The sequence below is a fragment of the Polypterus senegalus genome, chromosome 4, assembly GCF_016835505.1.
Source record: "Polypterus senegalus isolate Bchr_013 chromosome 4, ASM1683550v1, whole genome shotgun sequence".
NCBI lineage: Eukaryota > Metazoa > Chordata > Cladistia > Polypteriformes > Polypteridae > Polypterus > Polypterus senegalus.
Genome location: NC_053157.1, coordinates 144,009,418 through 144,036,060, shown reverse-complemented (window position 1 = coordinate 144,036,060; position 26,643 = coordinate 144,009,418). Strand labels below are relative to the sequence as shown.

The window sequence follows — 26,643 nt, the reverse complement described above, 5'->3', positions numbered from 1 at the left end:
ACATGGTGGAGGCAGCAGCATGCTTTGTAGGCTGCTTTTCTTCAAGTGGAATTTGGGCTTTAATTAAGGTGAAAAGAGTCATGAACAGCTCCAACTCTATTTTGGCACAAAATCTTAAAGCATCTGTTAGGAAGCTTAAGATAAAGAGGAACTTCACCTTTCACCATAACAATGACTCAAATCATACATCAAAATCAACAAACCAATGGCTTCATCAAAGGGGGATCAATGTTCTGGAATGGCCCACCCAGAGTCCAGCACTTAATCCAATTTAAAATCTGTGGGGTGACCTGAGCAGTGCACAGGAGATGTCCTCGTGATTTGACAGATTTGGAATTTTTTTTATAAGGAGGATTGGTCAAAAATTGCCAAGTCCAGATGTGCCTTGCTGATAGACTCTTACTCAAAAAGACTGAGTGCTGTAATAAAATCAATAGGTGCTTCAACTAAGTATTAGGAGGTGTGCACATTAATGCAGCAAGTTTTATATGATTTTACTTTTCCTTTTTTCACTAAACAGTTTATGATTTGTTTTCCCCTTCTTTGTAGACGGCAATTTTACAATAAAATCGGAATATGTTGATATATCATAAATATATGATTTATCTTGGTTTCATGTTTTGATTTTGGCAGGGGTGTGTAGACTTTTTATATCCACTGTAAGCCATTTTTGTAATAAACTGTGGGTGACAGCACTGTACCTTCATCTGAGTTTTATATATTGTAAAAGCTAGCTGTGGGAACTGTACCATTGTGTTAATGATTTTTTTTGATGATATAGACAGGCAGAGTGGGCACAGAAATTGTCACGGAAAGCAAGGTGAATATATAAGAAAAAGTCAAGGTCATAAAAAAAAACATGAGTGAAGAATAAGTTAGAAGTGACTTTTAAACATGCAAGGTTGAACAGTTTCTGGTGATGGTAACTTTTTTCCAGTTAGTACATCATTATGCCAATGTAGAACAATTACTTTAGAAACACAATTACAGTAAATAAAGGCATACTTCTTATGAAGTAGGAATTTTTTTAAGCATGCAAGTTGTTCTAAAACCCGACCTACCCTATATGCCAATACTAAATCAACTGATTAACAGCTCAGTAAAAGTTTAAAATGACCATATAAAATACATTTTGTTCTGTACATTATTATCTTGAAGCACCTACAATGTCTTCTATGCAAACCACTGTCTTGGAGTATACCTACCTTCCATCTTCATTAAAAGTGAATCTAAATAACAGAATTTTGGTAACTTCTCCAAAACTCCTATGTTGCCAAAATGCACAGCTCAATTTATACTACAAATTGTTTAGATTTCATTTGAATGGCCACCCTGTCACAATACACTCTGACCTGTACTAATATCTCATTCATTCATTCATTCATTCCTGGATAAAGATGTGGATTAAGAAGTGGAATACACAGTATGGTACAAAGTAGTATAGAAAACAATAAAAAAATCTTAAGGAGAGAAGTCTATTTTTAAACTTTTAAGACTGCCAAATAATATAAAAATAACACAAGATGAAAATATTCTTAATAGTGCCATTAGCCCAAGTATATAGAAAATAATAACACTGCATTTATTTAACGCTATTCAAGGCAATCAAAGGGCAATACATTGTTGGGTGTGGGGGGTTGTGAGGAAGTTAACCACTACCAATGTGCATCATCCACCTGAATGATACAATGGCAGTCATTTTTTGCATCAGTACACTCACCACACATTAGTTGTTAGATAGTGAAGGAGTGAGAAAGATAAATTAGCCAATAAGGGACAGGGTATGATTAGGTGGACAGAATGATCAGACTGTGTTGGGCAATTAAGTTAGGAGATTGGGAAATGCCCTACTCTTTGTGAAAGATGCCCAAACATCTTTTATGATCACAGAGTGTCAGTGCCTCAGTTTATGTCTCAACTGAAAGATAGTGCTAATTTATACAGCACAGTGTTCCCATCACTGCACTGGGGCATTGGGATCCACTCACAGGCTACAGGGTAGGCACATCCGGCAGGCCTTACCAACACCTCTTACAGCAACATCCCTAACTTTTACTAGGTGGTCTCCCATCCAAATACTGGCCAGGCTCAATCATGCTTAGTTTCAGGTGGATTACCTGTTCTGAAGTGCATATGGTATGGCTGCTGTGGTATGCAGCATCCACAAGACATTTGCTCTATATACAGAGTTGGGCAGCTGGGTGTGGCATATACAATCAGTACAAAAACCCTACAAGAACAACAATTTAAAAAAAACTCTATTTTAAATAACGGGACCAAACAAACAGTCTGTGTTTTGGCCCCATAATTCCAAGCAAATTACAACCAATTTCAGTCACCATAAACACTGCTAATAAATGGACATTTATGAAATAACTAAACTAAATTTTAGAAAAGACCGGGTAGTATGATGCCAATGCTTAACAGTTCTGAGCCAGGAAGAAAAGTCTGAGAAAAGGGGGCAGATGATCCCAGAGATCCTGAGAAGTTTAGAAAAGTGAAGGGAATAAGAATGGAAGTATATATGGCACCAGCACACTTTATTACAAAAATATTTATTTCTTAATTCTTCAAAATCTACTGAGCAGAGTGTTTTACAATGCAATAAACCTCTCAGGTATAGTAACAGTAATTACCTCCAGTTAAAACAAAAATCGCACAGTCCTTTATGGAAGTCTGTGAAGACATAATAATATACTGCACAATACTCTATATGCACTACATACTGGTTCTGCTATGCAGTCTACCTAATGATTTCTAGTACTTTCCATTGTAGCAGGAGCAAAAACAACAAAAAAAAAACAAAGATGAATTTACCCGTGAAGGGTAAATTCCAATTTAATGACTCTAACACCACCAACAAATTGACTTCTGTCACTTTCCCCGCTACAACAGGGGGTTAACTTCATGAAAAGGCTTTAAAAACAAACAAGTAATTTGCTGCATAGTCTGCTTCCAAAAAGTGATGTATGCACACAAAAATACACACGTGGAATACTTCAGAGCAAGTACCTCTGTGTCCGTTGGGTGGATTAGTGCACACCACAAGTTGTTTCTTGCATTCCTGTCTTACACATGATACTGCCGGGAAAACCCTTTTTTCAAAACAAGTATATGACGATATAGCAGCTTTTCTGGTATACAGAAAACACAACGTGAGGAGTAAAACAGGTTGTGGCTATACTGTTCTATACTACAAAGAATAGAAGTCTAATTTTCAAATGGCTTTGACAGAGATGATGGGCCAAGAAAGGCATTCAACTCATTGTAACATTCGCCCTGCAATGATGCATCATGTTTGAGTTTTACTGTATGTCTCAAGGGCAGATAAAACAGATTCAGTTTCATTGGTGCAGAGAGAATTAAGACAGCATAAAGACTTGGGCAGATGAAATTTAATTAAAGTGTGTTGGTGAGATGTATGAGTAGGTTAGTAAAGCATTGCTTAAAATAGGGAATGAGCGCAGGGAGTTAAGTATAGGCCAGATTTAGAACTGTACATGAAGAGATAAACAGTAGTATAAATATGCATTGTAACTTAAATTCTACTGTATTTTAAAGTTTAAAGTTAAACTACAAAAGTAAAATATATAACATATTAAAATTGCTTGTATAATGCTAGAAATATCAGAAATAAAACAAGTGAGCTGAACTGTATGAAACTGAGCATAATTATGATATAGCAATAACAGAAACCTGTCTAAATAACAAAGATGGGAATGAAAATAACATAGGTCAGTAGCTTTGTCTTTTTGGTTTTTTTTGTTCAGTTTCATTCTCTCCGTCGCGTTCACGATTCTACCCTACCCCCCCTCCCCATCTGACACTGCTGTTTTCACATAAAGACGCACCATAGCTCTGCACTCTGTAGAAAGTAAGTAAATAAATCCAAATAAATAACATTTGATCTGGCTTTTATGTAAGTAACATATAAATGTTGATGTCTTCATTCAAGACTATAACTATAGAAAAAAGAAAGTCACAAGTACATTACAGAGCTTCCTGTGTTTGACCGACATGGGCATGCTCAAAAAATACACGTGTAATGCCACGAAAAGTGCATGCAGACACTTCAGTTTACAAGCATTGGTACAAGAATGCACATCTTTATGTGAAAACAGCAGTGTCAGATGGGGAGGGGGGGCGTAGGGTAGGATCGTGAACGCGACTGAGAATAAAATGGAATAAAATAAAAAAAAAGAACAAAGCTAACCTTTACAAGTATCATACATTTACACTGGCTGTTACAGACAAAAATCAAATGTATGTTTTTATTCTAAAATGGTTAGAATAAAAGCAGCTGACTTCTCAAAACGGACTCGTCGGGGATCAGACCCGTGAAGTTTTGATCACCAGGCAACAGTTGATCCTGTTGTGCCACCGAAGCAGTCGTAGTAAATGCGTGTCAATGCCGCATCCTAACGCATGGTGTTTTTCTGCAGTTATATTTTTGAATAAAAGCACACTTGTTCTGTTATATTTGTACCTTTTGTGAAAGTGTTTCTTTGATATTTGGACTTCAGGCTTCACATATTATAAACTTTATATCTACATTTTGTCAATTGTTACTAAAACATGAAAAACGTTTCTTTAACGATGTGTTTACATAGATCGTTTTAGACACGGAACACACATGAAATGCATGTGTTCCAAATAACGATATAGTATTTATAAACGGTGTGATTTTGCTTGACTTCTCACTCTATACAACTCCAAGCAACTCACACGCAGGTAAACAGACTTGAGCTGAGAAAACTGTGCGCCGGTGGGGGATGTGATAGCAGACTGCTTGCTGCTTATCAACACATTTAAAGGACAAAAGATGCTGACGGAGAGGTGAGAGGCGATTTAAGGTGGGACAGATCGGAGTTTTTTCGGAAGCTCTGGAAATTCTAGTGTTAATAATATTAAAATGACAAGTTTTGATTGGGATATTATACATAGTTTTAGGGGACTTTAATTACTCAAATATTAATTGGGCTAACCTTGCAAATAGTGGAGTACAGGGGAAGGAATTTTTAGACATAATCAGTGACTTTTTTTTTTGTTTTAAATAGTATGTTGAAGCACCAACAAGGGTGCTGCATGCCTAGCTGAATCATTAAGGTAACCACAATATAATACAATTCTCATTGTTTTGGTAGAGCATAGATGTAAAAAACTAAAACTGTTAAGTTTAATAGGGTACCTTTTGAACAGATGCAGCAAAATCTAAAAAGGGATAAGTGTATAAGACTAATAACTCCAATGCAAACAGTGGGGAGATATTAGAGCACAAGGACAAACATTAAGAAGGATATTAAGGAAGCTAAAAGGAAAATGGAGAGAAATATTAACAAATAAGGCAAAAGATGGTCTGAAGAGATTCTTTCACTATTGTAGGAAGGATGTGGTGAAGTGTATCAGAAATGATAAGAATGAATTAAGATATACAGCCATTGAAATGGCAAATGATTCAAACTTGTATTTTTTATTAAATTTTAATTTGTGAGGAAGTGGCAACAGAAACTACTACGGAGGTGTCGTAGAGAAATCGTAGAGAGAGAAGTACTGATTAGAGCAAATTGGCTGAACTCTAACAAGTCACCAGGACCTGTTAACATTTACCCTTGAGTGCTTAATGAGATTAGTGAATACATATATAAACCCTTGATACATATTTTTAGGAAGTCACTGCACTGGGAAAATCCCATAGGACTGGAAAATGGCAAATATACCATTATATAAAAAGGGTGATTGGGCAGATCCAAGTATCTACAGGCTTCTAAGCTTAACTTGCATCACAGGTGAATTAATGGAAGGAATTATTAATGAGAAGATTGAGCAACACATGGCAAGAAGAGGAGTTTTAGGGAAGAAACAGTACGGGTCAGACAGGGGAGGATATGCTTTATTAATGCGCTAGAATTTTAAGAGGAAGCGACAAACGTATATGATCAGAGTGGTATATATATTATTTATCTTTATTTTTAGAAAGCATTATATAAGGTCCTACATGAGAGATCAGGTGCTAAACTAAAACAAGTGGGAACTCAGGGTGTAGTGTGTAGATGGGTGGAAAACTGGCAAAACACAGGAAGCCGAGGTTATAGTTAAGAGGAACCTTAATAGAACTGTGCAAGGTTGCTGTCCCTCAGGGGCCAATGCTAAAGCCACAGCTATTGATAATATACATAAATGATCTGGACAGGAATATAAACAATAGGCTGGATAAGTCTGCAGATGATACCAAACTTGTCAGATAATCTAGAATCCATTGAATTATTACAGATGGACTTGGAAAGCATACAGGTTTGGGCAGATTTGTGGCAGATGAATTTTTATAGGAAGTACAAATGTTAGATTTGAATTCATAATAGTCTGGTCTGAAACTTGAAGGTAACTATCAACTTCCAGTCAGTGCTCAAAAGCCTTTAAGAAGGCTAAAAGAATATTAGGTTATACAGCACACTACGTAGAGTAAGACTAAAAGGAGGTAATACTGAAGCTTAAATGTACTAGTGGTGGCTCATGTGGAGTATTGTATGCCTTGTTGGTGTCCAGGTTATAAAAAAAAAAAAAAGACAGAAAAGGTACAAGAAGAGCAATCAGGCTGGTGTCAAGGTGGCAGGATTGGAGTTATGAGAAAAGACTGAAGGAGGAGTCGAATCTTTTCAGTTTAAGAAACCAGTCAGTAAGAGGTGACATAATTGAAGTCTTTAAAACTATTAAAGGTATTAGTACAGTGGATCGAGCCTGTTAATTTGAAATGAGATCAACAAGAATACAGGGGCACAATTGGAGACTTGCAAACTTTGCACAAATGTTAGGAAGTTTGTCTTCATGCAGAGCTCTATAGACACACAGAGTGTTTTACCTAGAAAAGTGGTGGACAGTATGACTCTAGGGATATTCTAAACTCGGCTTGATTATGTTTTTTTGGGGAATTAAATAAATAGGATTGAGCTTTGTTGGGTTAAATGGCCTGTTCTCATCAAAAGTATTCCTAACGTTCTAATGTTAAGTGCTTAAACTCTCACTCACTAGATGTCAATGATACTGAGCACAGCAGGCAATATATTTTATAAATAAAGCAATTCTTTTGCAAAGTAATGTAATAATTATTGCAAAATAACACAATTGCTGCAGGCACTAATATGTGTGTGTGTGTCCTTATAATGTATATAATTCTTGGTAACCTTACCAGTAAAAAGTGAATTGGTTGAAACAATGGATTAGAAAAACATATTTTGCAAAAAGAGTGTATTTTTTATACTAGTAAAGAACTTTAAACATATTTACTTCATAAAAATAGTACTGTATTCTCTTTGTAAAATGGAACTATCAAACAATTAACTCCTTTATTATTAAATTGTTATATTTATATATTGTTTTCTGACACTTTGTATATAAAGACTGTTGCAAAAAGTCAAAATTATATTCATTTACCTAATATCTGCTAGTTTACTTTGGAATCATTTATTAAGAATGGTGAAATTTCATCTAAACAAATATATACCTATAAAATATATACATGAATGTGAAAAAAGTATCAGATTTTAATCCATTTAAACTACCAAATTATAAACAATGTTATATAGGTAATACTGTAAATACTGTATCAATAGGTTACACTGCAATAATCCTACATTTATACATCTATAAAACTTGTATCAGAGAGGGTCATACAATGGGCGGCACTATTTAGAGTTCTGTCTAGGGTAGCAAAAAAGGCTAGAGCCAGCCCTGCCTGTCCAACTTCCAAAACAGCACATTAATGAATGTAAATGTCACTTTCTGCAAGAATATAGTCATATCACGGGGAACAAACACTTGTCCATGGGCCAAATGACAAATGAAGAAAAAAAAAGCATATCACCATTGTTGGGTTGTTTAAGGCAGTTCACTGCAACATTCATATTCAAATAATGGGAATCATATTCCTGTGGCAACCAATCCCCTACACCCAAAGAACAGTAATTAATTGAATTTCAGTTTTCATTTGTCATGTCACTTATGAATAACTTTATTAATGACAGAATTAGAAAATGTTCAAACCTCCCACTCCACTTAAAATTGCATTCCTGTTGTTTTTAGCCATGAGTACTATTGTCTCCAATTAAGTTATCAGACTGACTAACGTTTTGGAATAGTCTACCCTTTTATATTAGGTCAGCACCATCTTTAGACACTTTTAAAGCCTTTTTGCTGTAACCCTTAAAACTTTTTTGAGGTACTGTTTTTTAACTTATTTATATATTTCTTTTCAAAAATTTAGAAAAGAAAAAGTAAATAAATAAATAAAATACACACAAGAAGTTTTGCATTTCTCCTGTGGCAATAATAATTAAAAGTGATACCTTTTGATGATCCGTCCAGTAGATCCATGATAACTGAATCAGCACCCTTAGTGTAAACAATAATTTGGTTGGTGTATGGATGTCGCACCACTACAGACATTCTTTTTCTCACTGAATCAAAAGGCAGAATGTGTAATAGTTGAAAGGTCAAACTTTCCACAGAGAATAAATCTACTGTCAGATGTTCAGGGGTCCTGAAACGTAAAGTGCATTTGTATGCTCTAGCAGCATGAACTAAAGCAGCTTCATCTGGGCTCTCAGCTTCGTAATTCAGTTCACCAGGGACAGGAATACCACAATGAGGGTCTATACTAAAGGAAAAAGTAGCATCAACACTTCTCATCTCTTGCTGAGATTTCTCTTGACATGAAGATTTATTTTCTTTTTCAAAATTGATTTTTTCAGATTCAGAAGTTGATTCCTGTTCTTCAACAACAGTAGGTGTTGAGGTCCTCATTTTGTTAAAAATGTTAAGTCTACTAGAGCTTCCAGAGGGTGAAGGTTTGTCATTTAAGTTGGGTAAAGGGGAGCTGAACCGCTGGACTGAAAACTTTTGGAAGAGTTGCTTGATTTCCTCAAAAGATTTAAGTGGAGTTTGGCCTACACATGGAATTCCAGCCTGAAAATAGGAAGCGATATGATCAATGTGTAACTGAACTGCACACAACATAACAGAGTCTGTCTTAATTTTAGTCGCTGTTATTATTGAATGTTCTTATACTGATATACTTTTTGTCAGACTCTGACATTCTCATCCAATGAAAAGATAAAACAATTAAAAGACAAATTCAGAATGTTAAAATGCATAATTTATTTTGAGCAAAACAAAATAAATAGAATATACAGAAGATGGTTACATAGTAGCTTTAATAATAGCTTTAATTATTATGTAGAAGCTAGAGGAAAATTAAATATTTAATTTGCTTAACAATATACTGTATGCAAAATATTTCTCTTCCAAATTACATATTTAAAGAAACATGAACATACCTTTTGTCTTGGCTCTGTGGGAGAGGACACCACAACTGTGTTGCAAATTGCTAAAGCAAGAAAGAAATCCATAATATATGCAATTTCATGTGAATTACTGCCAATAAAACCATTTAAAGAACGATTTTGAGATGACAAAAGTTCAAATTTCTTCAAAAGGTGAGGATCAGGTACCACCTCTTTCTCCTGATTAAACAAAACATATTCCGTTATAAACTTAAGATAGTGTATTTGCATTTGTTAAAATAAAACGATCATGGCTAAAATACCAGATACCTTGTATATCTTATTTGCAATACAGTGAAAAATAAATAAACAAAAGAAAATTCAGCACTCCCACCACAAACTTTCAAACATAGTAAAAACAAACTCCATAACTGCACATCATAAGATTCTTATTTTTCAAGTCTTGCTCACAATTCAGTTCAATACATACATAAACAACATTACAATTGTATTGAAGGGGTGGTTACTCTGCTGTCTCACAGCTCTTGGACACACTGTTCACACCCCAGCTTACATACCCGCCTCTGTGGAGTTTTCACATATTTGTCTTTTCTGCATATTTCACTTTCTTTCCACATCACCAGGACACGAACACACTGTATAAACTCTTAAGTATGTCCTGTGCAGGATTTATAGGGCCATTTACAGAGCGAATCCTACATTAGTCAGAATGTGCTTAAACATCCAGCCACACATAATCTTGTAAAATTAAAGATTGATAGTTGCCCTTTATAGGATTTGAAGCATAAATAAATTAAAGACTATCCAACTTATTAACACTCTTATAAATTCATTTTAAATTCAGCAGCTTAACTGTTGTAATCCATGTGGATCCATACCCAAAAACAGATGCACGTGTTAAACTTTAGTTTGGTTGTCATGGTAAAATCTCAAAAAAATATGACCAGCAATGTACCCAGTAAGAACAATATAATTGCATCATCCCTTCCAATAAACATCTCTCTATATAAGCTGGCAGTAAAATATGAAAGTCACCAGTCGACCATATATGTACTGAATGCTAGTCTATTACAAAAGACAATTTTTTTAAAGGAATATTCCACTCAAAAAGATGTTCTAATATCTTTCATATATATATATATATATATATATGCTACTTGTGTTGCATGTTGCACATTTCAGTTATCCAGCCATTTCAGCACAACATGCAAAACATGTATTTTTTGCTAAAATATTGTTAAACAGGTACTTCCGGAAAAATCGATGCACATGATAACTAGCACACGCAACTTACAACATAGTTTTGAGTTTATGAATTGAAGATTTACCTCTCCCACTCATTGAGATGTCTTCAATTCAAAAACTTAATCCTATGTGAACTGCATTTCCCATTCATCATGTGCACAACTTTTTCCAGATGTATATATTTAACAATATTTTAACAAAATATACATGCGTTTTGCATGTTGTGAACAAACAACTGGATAACTGACATGTGGATTAGGCAGTAACAGGACTAACTGAAGATCCCCCCCCATAAATGAACATTTTCATGTCATTCACCTCTGAACAGCATTGTTCACCATTGGCTTGCATTACATCACAAACATTTATTTATTTATTTATATCTCTGCTCTCCATGAAAATGACAATAAAATTTTTTTCTTGGTCATCACTACAAACACATGTAGTAGGTTAACCTATAAAAAACATTTTGGGTGGAGTATTCCTTTTAAGATTTGTTTCTGTGTTTTTATTAACTCTTTGCAGCTAAAAAAAAAAAAAAGAATAAGTGCAGCCACCATTTTGAAACAATCAAAAAAATAATTAGGCATTACCTGTAAAATAAAAAAAATGCATATTTTCAAATTATTCATCAATGTATATACAGTATCTATCTACACAGAATGCCATGCCTGCATAAATATTGACAGAGGTATTAAAAAATGATTACTGACCATTTTGCTGCTGAAAGCTACTTGTCGCAAACAATGAATGTCTTGTTTTTTCAGTCCTTCTTGGCTGTCGCCACTTTTATGTATATTCGTAGAGGTACAATTTTGATTGTCATGTTGGAACTTACTTTCTACATTTAGGGCAGATTGAGGACTTGGAGATATTTGGGGTTGGTATTTCATATCTTCAGAATCAACATCCTGATACAACTCCAGTCTTTTAGCTAAAATATGAAAGATAACCAAGGTAATGATCAAAAATGTTAGATTGTTCACAACATTTGGCAATGTTCATGTTAAAGGGCTAATGTTTTAATTTTCTTTGACACATAAAAATATCCTAAACAAAAAATTACATATTAATGCAGATGTCAAAGCATCAAATTAAAAGTTAAATGTTTTTTAGCTTAAGTATCTTTAGTGAAAGCTTAAATTACATGTATACATATTTTAATGCATTCACTCCTTTTTCATAATTTTCCAAAACAAAAATATAGCTGTAATATGTCTTCCCAAGAAACCCCAGATTTCCAAATTAAAGGTTTCATAAGTCTCTGTACAATTACTGCAAAAAAATACATAGTTAAGAACTATGAGCATGTATGTTTTAGGTTTTTAGCTACTGCTTCTATACTTCACCATCTGTCATTGTACAGCCCTTTTATTACTGTGTTAGCGATGTTTTTTAATATGTGTGACTCGTTTTCTAAACTTAGTGACTGACTCTGTATTGTGCAAAGTGGAACAACTCCGTTGATTTATTTACAGAAAAAAGTGTGATAGATAAGTAAATGTGCAGGATTGTTGGGGATAACTGTATTAAAGAGAAATATACTCCAGTTATACATTTTCACTGGTACTTTTTTTATTTTTGTAGTTTTTCACATTATGCTCGAATTAACAGGTTGAAGGATGATTGAGAGTGTGTGATACATACACATATTATAGTATATATATATTATATATACACACACACATACACACACACACATAAACATATTTAATATATGTAAATATTTCCTTATTCTGAAATCCTTGTGAAAGGATTATGCATTTTACCATCAAAATTAAATAGATGGAATTTTTTTGAGTGTGCAGATGAAAGACTAAACCATAAATAAATAACTAATATATTGGATCAACTTGTGCTAAACTATTTATAGGCATTATTTTGTTTGTACTACATTGTGTGCGCCTTTGACCCTGGTTTCCAAGTCAAATTCTGTTTTGAAACTAAAGACTTATTCTGTAAACTTAATCACTGGTCATTCACAAATTCTGCCTTTGGACATTTTTTGTTTTTCTTTCAAAGTTTTCTTTACTCCTACAACTGTGATGTTCATCACATCATGTGAAATAAGTGTTCTTCTTAAAAATAAAGTTGCTATAGACAGTAAGTGCATCTAGTCAATATATTTGGTCACATTGCTGGAAGCTGTGTAAACAATGGGAAATCTTTTCAAGAAATTTCTTTAAACCTACCATTGTCCTCATGGGAGTACTCCACACCAGCTATGCTACACCGTAGGAAAACCATTTTGTTCTCAGTAAGTGTTCCAGTTTTGTCTGAAAATATGTACTGGATCTGACCAAGGTCTTCTGTAATGTTAAGAGCACGACACTGAATAGTACTGTCCAGTTTTTCATTGTATAAATCAAGGTCATTCTGAATGAAGAAAATCTGCCCCAGTTTTACAATTTCGATTGAAACATAAAGCGATATTGGTATTAGCACCTAAAAGATACATACCAAAATAAAGTTAATACAAAAATTCTGATGAAATGGTGGAATAAAGTTTCTTGAAGATTGCTGAATATAAATGCTACCTGCAAAACAATGATCATTGTCCAAAACATGTAAAACCCTGCCAAAGGTGGTGATATGTGCTCTCCATTAGGTTCTGGCACAAAAAAAAGAGGGGTCTCTGCAAAGTTATTCAGCCAGAGGCCATGGCCTAAAAAGCAAAATATATAAAGTATTAAGATTTTAGCCAAAAACATAATGAATACACTTCTCAGTCACTATCTGCCATTAGAATCTAAACTAAGTTTTAGATTTTGTAATTTTAATTTTCACCACACTAATATAAACACTAGTCTTTGTGTATATGTATATTTGAGTGTGCAGTTGCCAGTACATTTAATAAATGTTATATAAAACTGAATAGTCGTAAATTTGGTTAGGAATATGCATTGATTTGTGTGCATGTGCAAGTTATCCTTGCTGGCATCTGATTTTGTGGATTTCATTGGTCAAAATTTCATCTATCAGTTAGTTCTCCCTTCTCTAAACGAGAACAAATACCAAAGTCTCACCACTTGTCAATTATTTATTCTGTGGATTTTAATTAAAATATTATTTTTTTTTAATTTACATTTAAAACATGCCACACATTACTTTGGAAAATACAGCTAAATAATTTTAAAGTTTGAGTCATGGAGGATTTGTCACGGAGGATCAAATGGCCACCCCATGCTTCAAATTCAATCAGTATGTAGACTGAAAAAAATTATCTTTATTTGTCAAAAGAGGTAAGAATTTCAGCAATTTAATTTAATTTTTTAACATTACGTGCTGGACTTGGGAGCTCATCAGCACTGTTAATTCTGAATTACTCCATCCTGCTTACTTGATCTATTGAAATAAATTCTGCCATTGGATTTGCAAGTAGCAAACTTTCTTTGTCCAACATTGTCATGCTTAATATATGACTCATCAGTGGTACAGTACTAGAACTAACTGATTCATTGTAGACGGCCATCTTGATAAGTTATTAAAAACCAAAAAAAAAAAAAAAAACAACAATTTGAGGAGTTTGCATCTCTAATATGACATGAACTTTAGTAAAGTAACTTTGTCTGGTCTGTTTACTTTGCAACACTTTGGAGGTCAGACTGAAATTGATGGATCTGAACTCAACTACAATATAGTCCAGTGCTTGGCTGTAAAACTGTTCTTATCCTAATTATTGTTCCTTTTCACTGTGGGTGACTGAAACATCTAAATTTATGTCTCTACATGTAATTGTAGAAAACTTGTATTATTTTTTATGACTTTGCTTTTCTTTGTATTCCTTTGGCTATATGTAAAGCACTTTGAGCATTTGAAAGGTGCTGCATAAAACACTGAAAAAGAAGCTGTATTAATTATTACATAGTGTCATGAGCTCAGGTTTGATTGTTAACTGTTAGTGTCTGTATGGCATTTGCATGTTCTCCCAATGTGTATGTGGCCCGATTGTGTGTAACTTTACATATTGTTGTATAGCTGGATATTAAAAGTTTGTCATTAAACACTCTCAATTGTCAAAGTCTATTCATTCTATGTGTGGTGTTAAATTACAACCTCCTAGATTAGGTTCGTAGGGATCTCCCCAGGTTATGCATGTTGCTTATTAAGTGAATGATCTGAGATGTTGCTATAACAGATATTCATAGTATACTGTACTTGTAAAAATGCATTATGTATATAGAAAAACAGTCATCTCTATATCTGCTACTAACAAAAAAAAAGAACTAAAACAAATGCTAAATATAGAAAATCAAAACCTAGAAAAACTACATAAGTAAAATCAAAAAGTAAACTAAAAAAAAATCTAATAGTAGAAAAACACTGCATTACATAGACTTATGTAGGCTTCTCTGTTGCTAGTTCTTTCATTACAGCACCTTTAGAATCTCCATTTTGCAGGAGTTTTGGAACAAATAATAATGTTTGCAAATGCATATTTTTTGTCACTGCAATTACAATTTTCAAATTGCAAAGGAAGCATTGACATTGTAATTCTAAGCATTTTTTTAGTGTGATACTAATTAGGACACTGGATCTGTAATGAAAATTGCTAGCTCAATATGAAAGTTCTTCGGACTCATTTGAATTAAGGTTCTAAGGTTTAAGGTTATAAAAGTCTGCAGTTTAATTAAAGCATAATGTATGCGAATAGTTGCTTATGAAGCCCAGTGAAACATGCTGGCAATAAACTGAAAACTACAAAGAGCAGAAATAAACAGTTGTTTATCACAGGCTTATTTAAAGTAATATGCACCATGTAAGCATTATGATCTTGCCAGGTCTCATTACAGTGCACAGTTGCAGTCTTCTTGTGGAAATTTTCCTTCCACATCCAAAATTTTATATTTATGTTGTTTTACATTAATACCGTCACACAACTGCTCATTCAAATAATATAAAACTTTCAAGATATTATTTATTTATTGTTCTATCCCACCACCCCAGCCCAGATTAACATTCCTGAAGATAGTGTACAGTTGTTTTTGGTTTATTGTTTATTGAAAAGAGACCATAACACTACAAGTGAAATGCTATTTATTTATTGTATGATCCTAGAGCTATTTATTATATTGTATGTGAATTACTAAAAATAAAATTGACTGAAGCTGTAACAATAAAGTTAACATATAAATGTGAACAAAACTCACCTACACTGCAAGTTCTACACAAAGGCTTATTGATCATGCCTTGCAACGTTTTTGTATACTGTACAACAGAATACATAAGTAAAAGGTACATCTATTAAAGACAGATGTCAATATTTATCTGTGTTACAGTTTTACCAATAGCAGTGGTCAAGCACATCAACAGAAGCAGAACAACACTCCATAGTATATCTCCATTTAGCCTCCTTTCCAATTTGCTTCGCTTATAACGTGGTCCAGTATTGTTCAGCATTGCTTTCGTCTCATGCCCTTTATAAAAAAAGATAAGTACATCATGAATTATAATTTTTATTATTGCTGCCCTAATTCAGCCAAGTCAGGGAAAGTTTATTTTTATTTAAAATTATGCATTTGTCATTCACCAATATATTGTAGGATAAACAAATTTAATGGTCTGTAGACCATTCATAAAAACAGTATAATATGTAATGAAGATCAATTCATAGATATATGAAATTAAGAATACTATATGGTTATGATACACTGTTTATGATTTAAATCACTGAGATTATCATTTGTTCTTATAAGCAATAAAACTGCAATAAATTATCAGAACTTTTATGAAAAGAAATACATACACCATCCAAATAGATTTGCAAACTTTATCAAGCATGAATTTAAATATGTACAAGCAATACCACAATTACTACAAGCAATGTAGTAGTTATTGTTCCTCCATAAAAAGTTTATTTGACTATGATCAATTTTCAAGAAGATACAAACACAATTATCAGTTCAAAGAAATCTTAAAATTAACCTCAGAAATGGAAGTTCTTTAGAACCATTTTTATGTCACTTAAGGGTCTTTTACAAAACTAGAAATGTACATGCCAATAAAACCATTATACAAGTAAACATCTGCTTATAAATCTCATTCTAATAAGCTGGGAATAAGCTAAAATACAAGAGAGTTGAAAAAGTTATAGCTGTTTATTTCGCACTTATTCACACAATATAATCTGTGTCAGATAAGGATTTGATATTGTCAGAATCAATTAGAATGCATAGTTGATTTTTTTTTTTTATAAAGAACTGTTCTTTTGTATGCTTTCTACATACATCACAAAAAGGCATGTTTAAGGTTATTTTAAAGCTATAATTTGGCCTAAATTTATGAACTCAAAAATATATAATTTGAACTCATACATACCTGCATAGACAACAATGCCAACAACTGTCTCAGTATTCTTTACAGTGCATCCACGTAAAAGTAGGTTTTCTTTATGAAGGCCAACACGATCTCTATTGTTATGTTCCCTATTAGAAAATTAAATAAAGAAGATACACGTTTAATTCTATAAAGATATTTTCATGTTTATAAAAGTTTGGATAAGTAAACTTTTTTGAGTCACAGCAAGTCAACCTTGCTCATGACCAATGGTCTCTGTACATGCACCAACCTGATACATTCCACACAAAACAGAAACTTGCCCTTTAAATAGACTAAATTATGTTAGGTAAATTATGTTGTGGTGATGGTTTGAATGAGTAGGGGGAATGAGGTGGCACTTTAGGGTTGGCTGATCTCTTCCATTCACTACCAGCATGCATTGTACTCCTGGAATTTTTAGACCATATTGGCCAAACCCATAGAGCAATCTGGCACAAATTGGAATTTACCAGAAGAGATGTTTTTCTAATTTTCCGCTGTCATTACACAGTATAACAAGTTGAGTGCTTGGGTATGCCTCTAAAAACACCACTGAACTGATTTACACTAAAAAAAGTTAAATAAGCTTTCCTTTTGCCACTTTAAGTACCAGATGACATGGCTGCTATTAGCTGGATCTGTTTTGAGTGATTTCATCATTCTAATACACTTGATTTATTATTGTAACTGAAAAATCTACCAGTGGTGTAATTTTTAGGATATTTATGTCTGGGTCTCCAATGCCCACTTCACTGGTTAGCCACAAGTCACTTAAATGTTCTCTCTGTCTTAATTGTACACAGACCTACAGGTACCTCCTACAGCAAAATCTATAAATGATGCCATTACTGATTTAGCTCTCAATTAAATGGAGAAAGTTTTTGTGCTCAATAAACTGACCACCTACTGTGGTTAGATCACATTTAATAAAGAGCTGTTTACAATGCAGTATGACTACCATTACTTGCTTTGCAAAATTTCTTAGTACCACTCTTACTCAGTCTGTACTAAAACTTCTCTTTTAAAAAAAGCTCAGCACTGTATGTTTTCCTCTGCTAAAACAAAACGTTTAAACTGTCCAAATCAGTACTAGTTCAGTTTTATACAACAGTCATTGAAAGCATACTCACTTTCTTCTTAACTGCCTGGTATGGCAGTGCATAGCTACTCACTCAAAACAAACTACAGCTTCTCATTTGAACAGAAAAAATTGATTAATGGCATTAAAGTAGATAGATACCCACTCTTGATGTTCTGTATACACCATTGGTCAAGAAACATCTAGCAAATATAACCAAAGACCACACTCACCTCACAAAATAATACAATAATCACTAAAAGCAAGAACCACTTAGATTATATAGTTTCCTTCCTAATGAATTTGCTCTATTTAAACACTGTCAGGAATTTTTTTAATCTCATGTTTTCATGCAGAACACAGAAAACAAATTCATGATAAAATGGGCTTCAATGAGGACCCAAATTGAACAATACTAAACAATATCAAACCATCCATGCAAAAAATCTGATTACTTGTTATATAATCCAAATACCAAATATCCATGCCTATGCTCACAATGTCTCAAACAAAAGTATTTTTGCTAAAATATTTTTAAATAAACCTTTTCTGGAAAAGTCCTCTCATGAATGACAGTGAAGCACACACCAAATGCCACACCAACTTTAATCCTACACTCCAGTATTTTAGTTCAATAAAACAAAGAAAAGCAGATGTAATTTAGGAAAATGAATGGTAGTTTTTCTAAATGAAAAATTAAATTCACTGGCAACATTTACTGTAATGTGCTGTTCACAATATACACCTTCATAGACAGCATGATGAACAAAAAAAAGTTAAAGACAAGCATTTCTGCCAAAAGTTAATTTTACATATACAATAAACATATCAAAAATTCTTGATTAAAACTGAAAAAATTGACAACAGGACAAGAACATCACATTATAAAAATTCAGCTAGGCTACTTACATAAACCCACGAAATCTGGTAAGGTCATTGTTGGGGCTTTCACATTCAATTTTGCTAGTAAACTGTTCAGGATTCACTTCAAAGTCCTGAAAAAAATAATCATTACAGACATCTTTTTTTTTTCTAAGACAGGTGCAATGTAAAAAAGTGCACTCCCAGAAATGTTTTTTTTAACATATTTGAACTTGTCAAAGATATGGTCTTCATTTTAACTGTTTCTATAGATGCAGATGATATAAATAAAGAAAACAAACTTAATCATCATTAAAAAATGAACAAGTAAAACATTTCTGTCTGTGGGAAAGCAAGAAGGCTCTTTCTAACAGCTGGTATTGCCCCCTTTGTCAGGAAACAGGCATTTCCTATAATTGTCTACTAATCCTCTATGCAGACTTCTTTCAATTGTGGAATTTTTGAGGGGTGTCTTGCATGCATAGCTCATTTCAAATCTCCCCACAGAGTCTTGATGAGATTCTGATCTATGTTTTGACTTGGCTGTCCCACTATCCTCTTTCTTTTTTTCAGCCATTCCTTGGTAGATTTACTAGTACATTTAGGGTCATTATCATGTTGAAAGGTCCAATTTTGTTTGAGCTTCATTTTTCTGACAGATGGTCTCACATTACCCTCAACCAACCTTTGACAGAATGAAGAATTCATGGTGATTTCTATGATGGCGAGTTTCCCAGGCCCTGATGCAGCAAAGCATACACAAACCAGAACATTTCCATCATTATACTTTGCATTTCATGCTAATCTGTTCAAATGTTATCTTCAGTTTTCACCAAGTATATCTTCTGGTACTGTGGCCAAATAACTCAATGTCTGTTCAAAGCACATTATTCAGAAATCCTTTCTTTGCTTAGGTGTTAACGGCAGGGAGATGGGGGTTATGAAGAAGGGGTATGGGGTTCCCGAGGATTTTATGCACATGCTTACCTGCTCTGAAAATCCTTTCACTACATATCTTTGTTTTAAGTTTGTTTCTCCATCTAGATTGGATGTTTCAATATGACAAATACCATCTGGGTCAGAGCTATAAAGTAACACCATATCTGCTGGAATGATTTCATTACACGAGAGTCTGATGAAATCCCCAACTTGGACATCCTTCCAGCACCTTTCAATGTACATGTGATGTTTCCTAAAATACAAAAAGAATTTGATTACCTTAATACTTCATTGTTGCTTCCTATATTAATGCCTATGTGTTTCTGAGAATACTTTGAGGCTTATATTTATTATTCAAAGCTCACCACCATTTTAACTATCTGTTCTGAATTGCAATGAAGCGTCACAAAGGAACCCACTATCTTTGAAATGAAAAAAAGATACTTTAAAAATTTCTCTTGGCATATGAGAACTGAATTTTGTTCAAAATTGTTTCTTCTCTATGGAACTTTAACAATTTATTGTGAAAACGGTTGTGAAAAAAAGGCATGTACCTCATGACAACATACATTATGCACCCAAAAAATTACATACATTTGTATACATTCAAACAATAAATTAATTATAACACATCCTATTCTCAGTTACTGGTTGACAGCCCTATTACAAACTAAATAACTCATCTTACAAAGACACCCTAGAGCTAACTTTAGACAATTTACTGATATGTCTTATTTACTACAATTAAGTAAATTCAGGTCTTACAGAGTATACTGGAAAAAAAAAATCTATTTCCACAAGTTTAAAAAAAAAAAAAAGCTTATGTCGGAGTGAGTCAAGGATTTTTCTTACTATGTATAACAGATCAATATATTTTGCCTATGGGAATATGATTTTAATTGTAACTTCATTCACGTGAACAGGCAATCAACTGTATTAATTGCCAAATTAAACTGCCATGTAATATTACGTAATATTTTAAAATATAAAAAACACTGTACTGTACTGTCACCCAAGTATTAGGATGTTACTCTTAAGGACCACTTCTTTACCATTTTTATGATGTTGTGCAAAGGTAGTGCCAGTGCACAAGGAACAAAACAGATGCAGTATGCTGTTTTAGGTGCTGGACCTGCTCAACTAGTACCTAAAGGTGGGCAGGCTGCTGATGTGGACAGTATTATAATCAGTTCATCATGACCATAAAGATGCCAATAATCTAGTCTGACTGCTGATCCAGAATGTTTCATTAAGGTTAAATGACTTATCACTATGAAATGTTTGCAAAACTAAAGAAATATGTGATTATGGCTATAAATATTTAAACAATTTCTAGAAAAAAAAAAAAAAAAAGTTTACTAATGTTTTTCTTTTACTAATAAATACTAAAGCAATTTTCTTGATTTTTTTTTTTTTTTGTATCAAAACAGCATGCCAAGAAGCCAAAGAATATGTTTTTGGGAGTGGGCTTGTAGGAATGCGATATCAGAATGATGAGCTCATAGACAAAGAGAACAAAAGAATTCAAGACACCACTTGGTGATTGTAGTACTGAAAAAAGGGGTCAAATTTCAAAAACAAATGTGATTTAAACTTAAAGCATACAACATAAAGACTTGTGAAACACGATGATAACTGAAGTATACAAACCAAGAAGTCTTCAGCAAATAAGTAGCTGTTAAATTTATTGAGTGCCAATCAAAATCATTTAATTAAATGATCAGATGGTAAAAGGTAAATTGCCTTTGTACATGATTTAGAATGTGACTGTATAAAAATAAACACATTTACAACTCCCATTATAAAAGGTGTACACTGTACCCTTAAGCTGTCAAGTTACTGAAAATGTTTTAGTTCCTAAAATTATGCTTTTTTGTCTTTGTAGCGTAGGGTATCTGGTTTTGAACCAAAACTGACCAAATCTGGCAACAAATATTGTTTCTATCTTGATAAAGTGGGGTTGGTTTTAATGGTAAGAAAGAGGTGCTCCAAATAATTGAGGGTACAATGAAAAAATAAAATTCCAAAATTTAGACTACTAGTTTAAATAGCTTAGTTTACTTTTTTTTTACTTCTAAAATTTACTATATAAAACACAACCGCAGTAAAAACCTGATCCATCTGGCTAAATTTTATCTCCAAAAATTCTGATTAAAAGTGCCTGCAGTCTTAAAATTTCAGGCCTTTTCAAATTTGGCAGATTACTAATATAAAATAAACAATCAAGTTATGGCTCCCAAAAAGAAATGTACCTTCAGACTCCACCGTGATGCTGATTGAGAAAGATGTGTTCAAAGATGTGACAAAGATAACATAAAACTTTGAAGGAAATGTGTAAAAAGTACCCAAACTGCTTCATTTGGCCTTGATCTGCATAACTACCTTACAAATGAAAGTTCATCTAAACAACAGGAAAGACAGATTTAAGGAAAGCATCCAATACCTAGATGAAAAATAACCACAAATAATGAATTAATGCATTATTTAAATTTAGAGAGAATGTTAATTTTACTCACCTCCTATACACTTTTGTAGTCATATTGTTAATTTGCTTATCAAATTTGTATCTTCTGTAGTCTTCAAGTGCATCTTTAATTGCAATGATTGTCAGAACAACAATAAGGGGAATCATTGTGATTTCTTTCTGGAAAGCTTCCACCACAGGGACCCAATTAAGTACCACAATAAAAAGGAAATAAAGATTGGCTGCCCTAAAAAAGCAAAATGAATACTATATTATATTAATTATAATTTAAGTGAAGACAAAGATGTATTGCCACATTACAAAGGTAATCTATCAAAAAATGTCTTGAGCAGGGCACAAGATTTTAAATAAATATGACTAAATACACAGTATATATATATATATATATATATATATATATATATATATATATATATATATATATATATATATATATATATATATATATATATATATATATATATATATATATATATATATATATGTTATCCTCAACAGAAACAAAATAATTTAATTTCTATGTGTGAGAAAAAATACTCTCCAGACATTATACAGGTTTGGGGCAGCCACCCTATATTATATCCTGGCTGCAAAAAGTTTGAAAATAATGGAACAGAGATGTTCACAAGACTGAGTTCAAAACAGAACTGCCAGACTGGAGGTAAGATGGAAGTTTAAAAGGACTGGAGAGGAAGTGACATCACCATGGCCAGAACTGGAAGTGACATCATCCAAAGCGCCGGAACTGGAAGTGACGCCATCCAAGGCGCCTGGAACCTGGTAGGATTTCCTGGGAATGGTCTGCAAGGAACTGAGAAAGGCAGTCAGCACACCCTGCCACAACCTGGTCTGAAATGGTATTATCATTACTCAAGCCCTTTAGCTGTCTCCTATTTGCACGTGTGTGACATAAGACAGACACCAGAACTTTACAGCTTTAAATATAAAAATTGTGCAAAAAATACACTTAGCAAAATATTGTGTGAAAATATGGCTAATTCAGGGTTTTAGCATTTTATTTTTACTTTTCCCCTGTAAGTTTAAAGCTTAAATGAAACAATTTGATGCCAGGACAGATGATTGCCAGAAGGTGGTTTGTTTCAAAATATTTTTTTTATTGCTTGCACTACTGGTTTAAGACTGTAGGAGAGAGGTGTGAAATTGATTAACTGCATCAATGGAAACAAAGAGTGAAGCAAGATCAGAAACAAAATAGGAAACTATAAATAAAAAAAAAGGTTAGTTAAATAAAAACAGAACTGTACGATAACTATTTATATAGCACCTTATCATACATTTAAATGCAACTCACAAACAAACATAAAGATATACATTTACTTGGATTATTTTCATTAATTAAAATTATGATAATTTCTAATAAATGTAAGTATCATAAATATAAAATCAACCAGGTATTCTTTATCAAAAATTTAACCATTAAAGTGCAAGGAAAGAAAAAAAACTTTTATTCCAAAAAGGTTTTCTATTTAAAATATTTATATATTAAGGTTGACAACAGAACAACCAGATCTAATTAATATATATAAAATATATATAGTATATAGCTACATTTTACCCAGGCATATGTACATGGCAGCCCACTGAGCAGAAAGAGTTCGATGTTATTAAAGTTAATGAAAAGATACAAAAGCAAATAAAACAGTCCAAAGCGGTTTTGGATGATTTAGGCTGTAGATGGAGTTCTTGATTACGGATTGTAATTGACCAGTTGACACAGAGGACAGGATAGAAAAAAAATAAAAAAAAAAAACTCCTATGACGGGCCATAGGAGAAATTAAACCTCTGGAGAGTTATGTTCAAAAGACAGAAGCAAGTAAATCAAATAGTTAGGTCTGATGGTAATCAGCTTTCAGCATTATGAAAGTCACAATTATCTAGGCCAGCTGGTCACCCATCCTCCACTGGGCACAGTTGATATAGTTACTCACTTAAAGCCCCATTCTTAATTTCATAGCAATTGAACGCCACAGAAAGTATAGTAAGTAACAAAGGTTTAGGAAGTTAAACTTGGATATGACCTTTTAAGCAAAGCATATGCTGGTATTAATTTGAAAGCAAGGAACAAACATACAACAGTTGAAAAAAAATACAATTATACATCACATGGTATATTACTTGAGGTTTACTCTCCCTTAATGGGTAACTAAAAGTCATTTTTACACTGATGTCCTCAAGTACATTTGTAATGTATATTTTAATTTCTCTTTTGAATTATGAATAATGAAATAGAGGTAAATTTTTGTTTTCTCTTGAGATGCACAGCACTACAAAAATGTTTATTTACATGCTACCTCATATACAAAAAAAGTTCCATAGTTATATAATGTAGTTGAGTGAGAAACATCTAACAGTCTTGTAGGGTCTGTTTTATACTCCTGTATTCCTTACCAGAAGATAAGAGAAAAATGTGTGCCTGCCATGGCTAAAGATGACCCTTAATTATAATACCTTCATCACTGAAGAAGGATGTTTTGGAACATTTTAGATTATTGAAAAATATGTTTCAGCAATGCATTTTTGTGTCTTCAACAAATTTTGTAGTGCCATTAAAATATAAGCTAATGCTATAGAAAACTATACACCTAGCAAGTACAATTTCAAATCACATCAGTAGCATGACACACTTGAAGACATGCATAGGTGACCCACAGGAGAAGCTGTGGAGATACAAGACCCAGCTAAACGATATACAGATGGAGTTTGTTTTGGTGGATGAGACTTTCACCACAAAGTAACGGTAAGTTTCAAAGAGGAAAACTTGTTTTTTGCATGTAATACAGTATAGTATATTCATTCAACAACTATTCAGAGTATAGGTGGGTCTTGGGGTATGACACTCTCAACTTACAGCAATTTCACAAACACAAACAAGGACATAAAATACCTTATTCTTTTTTTTCCAACTGAAATGCAAATAATTTGCAGGAGAAATCTAACAGCGAGGAAGACTAGTACTGCACAGTATGGACCATGTTTAATAATTTTGTGTTATTGAATGTATATGTCCCCAAACTGATCTAACAGCACACATAGCCACACAAATATGCTATGTTGCAGGTAAGCATCTCAATCAGCAGCTGGCTGTTTAGCTTAGCAATAGAAGCTACGGCTTATAATTCGTAAGTATACAATGATACAAGTGGTTCATTTTAGTTTAAATTATTTCTGTTTTGTGATTTAAATCACATAATTTTGCTTCACTGTCCATTTATTAATAAGTCTGGAGCATTCATCCAACCATTTTCCTAACCCACTCAACCAGGGCAAAGTCTATCCCAGCAATCATAAGGCACATGGCAAGAATAATCCCTGGAAAAGGACGGCAGTCCATTGCAGGGTAAACACACACACACACACACAAATTAGGGCCAATTTAGCAACACTAATTCAACCAAGCTGCAGGTCTTTGAACTGTGGAAGGAAACAGGAGCTTCCAGAGGAAAGCCACATAGACACGAACATATAAACTCCATCCAGGGTACACACCTGATGCAAACCCCAGAGCAGCACTACTACTGTGCCATCATGTCCCTCAGCCTGAAACATGCATTTCTGCCAATTTTTGCCATTAATGAACATTTTCAGCACACAAAATCAGGTTACAAACCTCAATAAAACCTCAGGCCTTCAAAAATTCAGATCGACCCGATTTTGGCCTTTTGGAGACACTGAATTTGGTGCTTGAAAATATTCCGTAGACGGACTCTACTCTAATATGGGGAAATAAGAAAACACTGGGAGAGGAGTGATTAGGAAAACAGCCTGTTTAACCTCAATCTGTGCAGTGAATTATTACTAGATTTGCCTGCCAATTGCAGACTTTCCATAATGAGCACCACATTCAAACTAATAATGTGTGATATACCAGTAGAAATTTGTCAACCAAACTTTATGTATTTTTTTATCGCTATTGAGCACATCACTTGCACACAAGCACTTTGAGCTACTTTTTGTATGAAAATATGCTATATAAATAAATGTTGTTGTATCAGAAAGCCACCTTTGTTACTTGTCTTTCCGATGCAGTGCAGCATATGCCAGTACAACTGTGGGGAGGCTAAGGCTGTCCTCATATCTAGACAACAAACAAACTAAAGAGCTGCATAGGGGGAGAATGGCAAAAGATGTGCGCTCAGTCAACAAATACTTCAACTTGCTATTGTTAAATTTTAACATTTGCATGCAATTAAGTAGTGAACAGCCTACATGTCATAAAACTGATATTACCATTGTTTCTATGATTGAGTTTATATAAACATGTGTATACTGCAGAAAATGCCTGCTATACGAATAATAATGGACAGCAGAATGCATTTGCGGTAGGCATCCGGCTACTTTTGTTTTATCAATGTTAAAACTTTTATATTGCGCTGATATTGTACAGACTTGACCTGTGAGA

At 33.5% G+C, this 26,643-nt stretch overlaps 1 protein-coding gene across 2 annotated transcripts in view; it reads right to left on the bottom strand.

The window, feature by feature from the left end:
• atp10d (ATPase phospholipid transporting 10D) overlaps nt 1-26,643 on the bottom strand; it is a 79,774-nt gene that overhangs the window by 21,682 nt on the left and 31,449 nt on the right. For both annotated transcript variants that reach the window (XM_039751393.1, XM_039751392.1), the window contains 10 exons: nt 22,254-22,448; nt 19,786-19,990; nt 18,847-18,932; nt 16,860-16,966; nt 15,827-15,958; nt 13,079-13,206; nt 12,734-12,986; nt 11,255-11,475; nt 9,330-9,515; nt 8,340-8,958 (listed from right to left, as the gene is read on the bottom strand). In XM_039751393.1, the coding sequence (XP_039607327.1) occupies nt 8,340-8,958; nt 9,330-9,515; nt 11,255-11,475; nt 12,734-12,986; nt 13,079-13,206; nt 15,827-15,958; nt 16,860-16,966; nt 18,847-18,932; nt 19,786-19,990; nt 22,254-22,448 (2,132 nt within the window). The remainder of the gene's footprint in view (nt 1-8,339; nt 8,959-9,329; nt 9,516-11,254; nt 11,476-12,733; nt 12,987-13,078; nt 13,207-15,826; nt 15,959-16,859; nt 16,967-18,846; nt 18,933-19,785; nt 19,991-22,253; nt 22,449-26,643) is intronic.